The 9,507-nt window shown below is 44.5% G+C and overlaps 1 protein-coding gene across 2 annotated transcripts in view; it reads left to right on the forward strand.

The window, feature by feature from the left end:
- LOC138528707 (formyl peptide receptor 2-like) overlaps positions 1-6,773 on the forward strand; it is a 114,421-nt gene extending 107,648 nt beyond the window's left edge. For both annotated transcript variants that reach the window (XM_069640564.1, XM_069640571.1), the window contains exon 2: positions 4,277-6,773. In XM_069640564.1, the coding sequence (XP_069496665.1) occupies positions 4,291-5,478 (1,188 nt within the window). In that variant the 5' untranslated portion in view covers positions 4,277-4,290 and the 3' untranslated portion in view covers positions 5,479-6,773. The remainder of the gene's footprint in view (positions 1-4,276) is intronic.
- The last annotated feature ends 2,734 nt before the right edge of the window (positions 6,774-9,507 follow it).

The raw sequence follows: 9,507 nt of genomic DNA on the forward strand, positions 1-9,507 counted from the left end.
ATCTGCCAGGTTGTGCGGGCCATGAGACCAAAGGCTGTCAGCATCGAGGACATTGAATTGGAAACACACAAGGACCTGTGCTGCGACCTGGTGAAGGATGCCATCTTCTCAGGCAATTGGAAGTCCTTCATGAAGAACACCCAAAACAGGACAGCGGAAGCAAAGTCGTTCCTCAGGGGGATGTTCACCATAGGACAGGACCTGTCAATCACAGAGCAAGGACTGCTACTCAGGGGAAATCACATTGTCATCCCACCGAGCCACCAGGACAGAATAGTGGCGCTAGCCCATGAAGGCCATTAAGGGATGGCTCGGACGAAGTCTCGAATCTGGCACCGAGTGTGGTTTCCACAGATAGATGAGAAGGTCGAAAGGCTAATGCACACCTGTCTACCCTGCCAGATAACCGGAGCTCCAGAACCAATCCAGTCAGCGGAACGTGGTTTTGGCAGATGGGATGCAATCAGCATCGACTTTTGTGGCCATTGACGATCACTCCCGATATCCCGAAGTCGAGGTAGTTGAATCCACGGCAGCGGAGGTGGTCATCCCTGCCATGGAGAAGATGTTTGCAACACATGGACTGCCCACTACAATCAAGAGTGATAATGGACCCCCATTCCAAGGGGAGGAATTCAAACAATACCTGCAGGAACTAAACATAAGGTACCATCACATCATGCCAAGATGGCCCTAGGTGAATGGTGATGTTGAACGGTTCATGAGGACACTCAACAAAGTGCTGAGGTTATCGAGAGCAAATGCCAGCACATGGAAAGTCGACCTTTAACGTTTCCTGTGAAACTACCGGGTCACCCCTCACAGCATAACGGGTGTTCCGCCAGCTGACCTCATGTTTGGCACCGTAATAAAGTCTTCTATCCCACATCACCCAAGCAGGTTCCCGGACAGATTTGACAAGGAGCGCACCAAAAGAAGAAGAACGGGAGCCAACGCCCACATGAGTGCCAAGAGGAGGTCAAAACCATCCGACCACCAGGTGGGCGACCAGGTGGTCATACTGCGGAACCTGCAAGGTCCAAACTGGACTCCTGCTACGAGTCGTTCCCATGGACTGTCAGTGAGAAACAACGGACCATGATAACGTTAAAGAGAGAACGCCGACAGGTGACACGAAATGCGTCGTGGTTCAAGGCGGTGCAACGCAACCTATGGACTGATGGGGAATGCCCCCAAGATGAGGAAGCCTCCCAGCCGACTGAAGAAGAACCTACTCACTTGCTGGGTGAAGACGAAGCGAGTGACAGGACATGGAAGCAGTGGAGCGAACCTGACATGGGTGAGACGGAGATGGAAGGTGAGACACCAATGAGACAGTGGGGCCCGGCTCCAGGGGTGGGAGATATGGTTTTAGAACCACCACCCAGCTGCCAGCTCGGCTAAAAGACTATGTATGGTAGTCTGCCCCACGAGAACTTTGAGAGGGTGGAGTACCCGGTTTTGTGCATGGTCAGGCATTTGCATATCTGTATGACGTGTTTTGTTTAATGTTAAGTTAAGTTAAAATAAAGGAGGATTGTTGCATCCACCCTGCGTCCTGCAACGCGGTGACGCAGGGCGCCTTAATAAAAGCCCCGCCCCCGCGCACGGGAGGCAGTTCCGGGCCAAGACACAGACAACGTGTGGTGTGCTTCATTTCGCTCCGGCTGGAGCTGCGCCATCGCGGCTACTTGAAAGGCCTTCAAAATTCTCGTAACAACGCCTCCCTGCCAGAGAACGACTACTCTCAGACGGCCCTTCACAATTTACTCAGTTCTATTTGTCATTCTAAGGGGCTGACAATACATTTTTATAAGACCAAATGCATGGCTTTCCCTGTTCATCAGAAACCTAAACAATCTAAACTGCTACTAGGCAAAAGGGTCGAGAAGGTAGATGGCTTCAATTGTCTCAGTATTCGTCTGAGCGAGGATGCCTTTTGGCACCCTCAGTTGAATAAAAAGCACTTCGACTTTATCTAGACACGGTGGCGTCATGTCAAATGTTGCCAAACATGTTGGTGGGAGCTTAGCATTAGCCGTTGTGCATTCGTAGAAAGCTAAGGCATTGTTGACATCCCTGTATGGGGCTGAGCTCTGAGTCGTGTGTCATTTCAAGCCTATTGAGTTCAGCGAGAACATACTATTTGAAAAATTGCCTAGTCGCACCGTGACCATTCCATCGAGACTTAAGTGAGTTTTTACTGGTGTCAAACGTATGGGAGAACCCACCACAGATATGGTCACTCACTGAACTAGAATACCACACAGCGTATAAAGAGTGCTCAGTGAGAACTGTGTTGCTGAACAGGGGGACAAACAGCCTATCTGATATCTGTCTTGATTTCTCGGCTAAAAGCTCCTCAACACCACTGATCCCTTTACAACTAAAATACTAGCCACAAAATGGCATCCAAGGATAACACCTGTAGCCGCGTTTACCTCTATTCGGAAAGAAGGATGACACTCTAGCTGCGCTCTCCCCCACCCCCCCTTCTGGTTTAATAAAAGCGAGGCTCCAGATCATTTCTGTTCATTAAACCAGAGACTTTGGTTTAACCCAGTATTAAGTTCAATTGATACGAGTGCACTGCACAATGCACTTCATGCCACTCCACTGAGCACGATCTAAGTATGTTTGTGGTAGCTAAGTTATTGAGCAAAGTAAAGCTGATCTGGATCGCCGGCTTCAAAATGAAGATGACGGTCAACACTGTGTGGTTCTTGAACTTGTCCACCGCTGACTTAGTCTTCATTTTATTCCAGCCTTTCATCATAGCCCACACAGCCCTGAAATTCCACTGGCCCTTTGGGAATCTCCTGTGCAAGCTCAGCAGCTCAGCGGTGTTCCTCAACATGTTTGCCAGTGTCTTTTTTCTGATGGTGATCAGCATCGATTGCTGTGTTTCAGTGACGATGCCAGTGTGGTCGCAGAATGGCAATTGCACCCGAGCTAAAAGCTTGTGCATTATTTACCAAAATCACTACTTTTGAAAGTTGTGTTCTCATGCTATTTGCATTTGCACCGATTTACCCTTCAGCCCCAGAAGGGAATTGTTCCATTACCACCTATCTCGTTGATTGTGAGTTTGTAAACACATATGCAGAAAAAACACCTGCCTGTGCATGGCTGTATCACCTTAATAAAGTGCTGGTAATGGTCCCTGCAATATTATCATTGACTGCAAAACCACCATTCCCATATGAAAATCCAATGGAGCTTCAGAATGGTAATATCATAATTAGTCGGTGAGGCCATTGTTTCTACAGGCGGTAATGGCCATCCCATTTGGTCGCATTAGTACTCCTAATAGTGCCTATTTCATAATGAGGCACAGAGTTTGGTAAGTAAGTAGGTCAAAACTGTACTTCACAGCATCTGACAGACACAGGTTTGAATCTTGGGAAATTCTATACAGTCATATCCTTGTTTCCTTCTATGTTTAGGGAGCATAGCATATTGCTAAACAGGGATCACATCTCAAAATAAATACCCAAAGGGAAAGGTGCAACAAACTCCATCTTTTCAAATCCGATTTGAAAGTAGTGCATACCATCAACATATTTTCCCTCACAAAATCAGCGACATTAGGCAAAATCCAAACCCCCAAGTAGAATAGTTTTTCAGCACACCACTTGAATCCCAACCGGGTAATAAATTGTTTGTCACACAACGGCACTAATGGTAAAACCTCTGATTTTGCCCAAATAATCTTGTATCCAGAGAACTGATGAAAAGCTTTGAGAATGTTCATAAGGACCGGCACTGATTGACCTAGGTTGTTGAGGACCAAGTCATCAGCGTATAACCACATTTTTTGTAGCATCCCCCAACAACTTATGCCTTGTAAACCTACCTCATTTTTCAATGCTATAGCCAAAGGTTCAATACAGTAGGTTATTTCTGAGGTGTTCGCCATAACATCCAAGTGGCTGCCATTGTGTTCCCCTTAAATACCAATCGAGGCAACTTGGATGCTGTAAGATCATGCCCTATCTTTACAAGAGAACATTACCTATAACACTGTACATGAGTTTACCTTTTTCAGGCTCTGTGCCAGCCATCTTTCCCCACAGTTTACTATCATGCATTTGATATACCTGTCTTCCTAACATATGTAAAGAGCTTCACAACAAGCAGAATACCCAATGTCAAACACGTAATAATACTTACATGAACCCTTAAATCACCCAATGTATACGCAATGACCAATGAGTGGGTGTTTCAGGTTTTTTCCCCCAAATGTTACAATTAATGCATTGTTTGCATATTTCAGGAAACCCAGGAAGGATGAAGAACATTACATTGATGACGATGTCGTTGAATTCTACCTTGGCACCACTGTCCATTGGTTCTTCGGTCTTCCAGCAACCATCAATATTGCCCGAAACCTTGGTGGAACATTCAACGTATTACATGGATGATGCATTCGATGATTCCTTAGATTTTTTTTTTACGAGTAAACCGGAAGTAAGACGCGTAAGCACAGAAGAGCGCAGTTTGCACATCTTGTCCATGATCCTTCACTCCATCGCTTTCCTGCTGGGCGTGACGGGCAACGGCACAGTGATCTGGATCGCCAGCTTCAAAATGAAGAAGACGGTCAACACTGTGTGGTTCTTGAACTTGGCCACCGCTGACTTAGTTTTCATTTTATTCCTGCCTTTCATCATAGCCCACACGGCCCTGAAATTCCACTGGCCCTTTGGCAATCTCCTGTGCAAGCTCAGCAGCTCAGCGGTGTTCCTCAACATGTTTGCCAGTGTCTTTTTTCTGATGGTGATCAGCATCGATCGCTGTGTTTCAGTGACAATGCCAGTGTGGTCGCAGAACCACAGAACGCCGCGGTTTGCGGCCTTCATAGCTTTGGGTGTGTGGGCAGTGGCTCTGATCATCAGCTTGCCAATTTTCATTTTCCGAGATACCAGTGTTAGGAGCAATGGGCACACAGAGTGCTATTATAACATGGGAAAGGATAACGTGAAATATCGGACAATGATTTCAACAAGGTTTCTGCTTGGGTTTATTACACCATTTACAGTCATTGTGGTCTGCTATGTCATCATAGCTGTGACACTAAAGAAGAAGCGCATGGCAAAAGGCAACAAACCCTTCAAGATCATCATCTTGGTAATTGCCTGCTTTTTTATCTGCTGGCTCCCCTACCACGCCTTCTCCTTCCTGGAGCTGTACATGCACTCTAACACGATGGCAGCAGGCAAGGCGCTGACCATAGGTTTACCCCTGAGCTCCAGCCTGGCCTACTTCAACAGCTGCATCAACCCCATCCTCTACGTCTTTGTAGGGCGCGATTTCAAGGAGGCGTTCTGCACTTCCATTCGCACCGCCTTGGAGAATGCCTTCGCAGAAACAACTGCGCTTCAGCACCAGAGCACCAGCGATACCACCACACCTATGTCCTTGGTAGACTCACAAACGCAACACAGAGTACCCAATCAAGAGGATAGTGGCGTTTAGTGGCAGGGAGCTGAGCATGCAGTCTGAGTAGAGCCGACATTTGCCACTGGATCGTGATTCCACCAGAGCACCCTTTATTAAATTGAAATGCTTAGTTCTCTTTGCCGTAAGCAATCTCGTGGTCACAAACAGTGATTGGTCTTAATAGCGCACGTGCAGTTCTAGCCAGATCCTGGACACCCCTACTCCCGACTGTTGAATATGATCGTGTTCTTCCTTTTTTGGACCACACATGTTTTGAGCCATTGTTTATTTTGTCATTCTTAAAAGAAAAATTCACAATTCGTATCATTTGCAGAGATGGCGGTGACGTTTCGCTGCAGAACAAAAGCACCGATAGGTTTATATATTTCCCCTGAACATCCTACTCTTCTCATAAGGTGTGTCCACACTTCCTATACTTGTTTCACTCCGGATTAATGTAGTCACACGTTCTGGACTTCTCAACAGTCATCTTTGTAACCTTCTCCATAATCCGGAGTGTACAAAGACTGTCACATTGAAATTCAGACGACTGATGTGCCTGGGCACGTGCCTATACTCTGTGGGTCACGCCTGCTCAGTGCTCCAGATAAGATTTAGAGGTGGGAGTATTTTGCTCCCTATTTTTAAACTTTGAGAATAAATGTGACTTCAAGAGAGTAAACATGAGTTTTCTCCGTTGCAAGAGAGTAAAATGTATGCAAAATCCAGCACGGCATGTGCAAAAACTGTATGGAAATCATTACCATGTAGCAGCTTTCTGCATTGTGACAGAATACACCTTTCATTATTTCTCTAAGGTCTGGCCATTTGATCTTTCCTGTATATATTTAAATGCTGAAAACACAAATACCTAGCCAATTACATAGTAAAGCAAATATGGGCTCGCTGGGACTCGAGCCTGCAACCTACAGATAACACACAGATCACAGAGATGAGCGCTCAAGTGGCTGAGCTATCTTACTGGCTTACATCCTTTAGAGGTTGGTAAACTGAGTATAGACTGAGGTATAATAATCACAGTGCCTAGATGTTGGACAAACCATGCCTGAAGATAAATACTTATCTGAATTATCACAGGGACGGGTTTTACAGAGTTTCTGTTTTAAATACAAATGTATTTTTCAATGTTTTGTTTTTGCAAAGTGCTTGCACTATCTGGAGAATCAGGTTTTGGAGGTTTTAATAGAAGTCATGAAGTTTTGAGAGGCTATAATGTAATGGTTTTATGACACGGCACCCTCCAGCCAGGGACTTCTAACACTGAAAATGAATGTGGCGCACAATAAAAACACTTTTTATTTTGATTTGAACCCTGGGTGCTTTATTGAGAAGACCTCCAACCCGTCTCACACACACCTTAACCAACACCCTGTGTCGCAATGAACTATGAACCTGGCCGTTGTGTAACAATGCAATATTTATTAATTTTATGGTTCAATGAAAAATCAGAGCAAAATCAAATAATAGGGCAGCAGCCACCACTCTTGTGGCAATACATGCAACAATCCTACAACACGGTTAATTCAAATTCCTAACATAATCTACATACACCTTTAATAGAAAAGAGAAACACAATTGTTTTTCAGAATGACAGATAGCACACAGGTTATGTACTCCCCCTGCAACACTTCCCCCAAACACCTGCTAACTAAATTCATTGTGGATGGAAAGTAGTGGCAAGGAGTCAGTATGAAGAGGGAAAAATCGATTTTTGAATTCAGCCCACCACCCCAAGATGGGAGGCCAGAAACAAAATTGAAAAGCTTGTTTAGGAGCAACATGGCATACTTTGATTTTACTTGTTACTGGTACATCAGTTTACAATTGCAGTGGGGTAGCTAGGACAGAAATTTGGGTGGCTACACTTAAATGATAAGGAAGTTTACAGACTACCTAGCAAGGCACCAAGGCAATGTGAACACAGGTAAGAAAATCGATTTTGGGAAAAAGGCAGAATGCAAAAGAAACATAAGCAGCAAAATGGCAATTATGTTCTACACAGAACTTGTGATGACAGGCAGCCACAAAAGAAGGGCAGAACTGTCAAAATCGAAAATCGGTTCTGTGGATTAGACACAGGCACATGACAGATAGGATTCTGAGGTAAAGGGTTACTCTTTATAGGATGATAGTGTGGGTTTTTCTATGGGTAGAAAGGAATTTATAGAAAGCACAATGCACTAGCAAATTCGATTTTTGTTAAACAAAGCCTATTTTCTGTTGAGACTATGTTTTAATGACTATAGGTAATAAAAACACTCAACAAAATTGTTGAGTTTGAATGGCAATAATAATAAATGTGAATGTTCAATAGGGAAATTTATAGATTTACCTCAAATGATACTAGGGACATACACAGAAAACTGATAGAATTATAATGAGGAATACGCTAGCAGACATAGACTAACACAGATTCTTCTATGGAAAGGTGAAAAGATGATACTGGTAATTTGGGATTTGACTGGGATTTTAATGGGATTTGAATAGGATGCAAGGGTCAAAGAGCGGGAGGTGCAGTTTTTGGGTACTGGGTGATGTGATATTTACAAGGTAAGCTTGAGTTTGGTCATTTGGACAGCCGGCAAGGTCTCTGGACAGCGGGGCAAAGGTAATCAGAGCTGGGCTCTCCTGGACGGGATCAGCTGGGCAAGGTCTGTTCACTGTGGACAGTGGGATGGGTCAGCTGGGCAAGATCTGGTCACTGGGCTCTCCTAGATGGGACCAGCTGCCTTTCCTCCTTTCTCCCTGGATTATTGGGTATGCCTGGATCTGGATGGGTGTTTCTGCCTGGATGGATGGATCTCTGCTTTCCTGGATCTTGAATGGTTTTCAGTAGCTTGCCCCCCTGTGTTTCTCCCGCTTGTATAGCCAAAGTGACATCAGAGAATTGTACAATCTGGGCAGAAGAACTCTGGAGCTACTCCTATCCTAGGATAGGCCAGGCTGCTGGTGTTCCCTCTGCCCCCTGGGCTGATTCGTTCAGGGGAAATGACATAATTTATGTGTGTGCATTTTTGACTTCCTTTGTCTCACAAAGCCTAATTCTTGACCAAAATGAGTTATGGAGCAAAACTTCAAATCTATAGTAGTCACCATCATAAAAAGCAGATATGCAGATTCCATATGTCACAGGGAATTGCATAGTCCAATCGCCAACTCTATGTAATGTTGCATCACCCTTTGGCACAATTGTTTCATTTTCAAGAAAAGCATAGTATTTAAAATTCTGCAAATGACTACACACATGCCCACTCATTTTCTGCATCTTTTCACCAAGTTTCATGTCCCTGTCATTTATATTTACACCGTAATGCGTTTTTCCTTTCATTCCAGATCACCAAGTACCAGAAACATGCACTGGGTCTCTTTATGCTTGTCCTAAAATCACATGAAATACTAAAATACTGGCATAATATCAAATAATTGCTTATTTAGGGTGCTGGGAAAAATGTCTTATTGTGCAACAGTTTTTAATGTCATTGGGCTGGATTAGTCACTTTATGGGTGGTCCTGCAAACCCCCTTAACCAAATTGTCTTCCTCCTGGGTCAGCTTACAGAAAGGACATCTTGGGAAATGTGTGCTGAAGGAAATAGCACCTCTGGGTCAACAGTTGCTTTCACTCCCTTCCTTTGTCGTTTTGGGCAGTCCTGCCTGCCAGTCTAGCAGAACCAGTACTTATCACACTGTCGGTCCCAGCACATGTCCTTGCAGCATCAGTTCACTTGAAGGTGCGAAGGTGGGAGTCAAGGCTTCCTGACAAACTGGTTTGACTGGAATTCCTGGGCCTCAGTCAGGCTGATTGAAGACTTGTGTGGGGAGGCATAATGTAAATGGGCTTGCAGCCCCTCCACCCACATATACAATAATCTTTCTGTGCGAGTAACAGCTGTCATTTGACATTCACCTTTAAACAACATGTTTTCTTATTTTCCAAAAGCAAATTCACATGTGGGCAGGTTTTATTTTCCTTTCTATTTACAAATGCGGTTCTATAAATCACAGGACTGTTTGCCCATTAATCTTTGGTAGGGCTTTTGCATGT

This window comes from Ambystoma mexicanum, chromosome 1q (assembly GCF_040938575.1).
Source record: "Ambystoma mexicanum isolate Mex_15411 chromosome 1q, UKY_AmexF1_1, whole genome shotgun sequence".
Classification (NCBI taxonomy): domain Eukaryota; kingdom Metazoa; phylum Chordata; class Amphibia; order Caudata; family Ambystomatidae; genus Ambystoma; species Ambystoma mexicanum.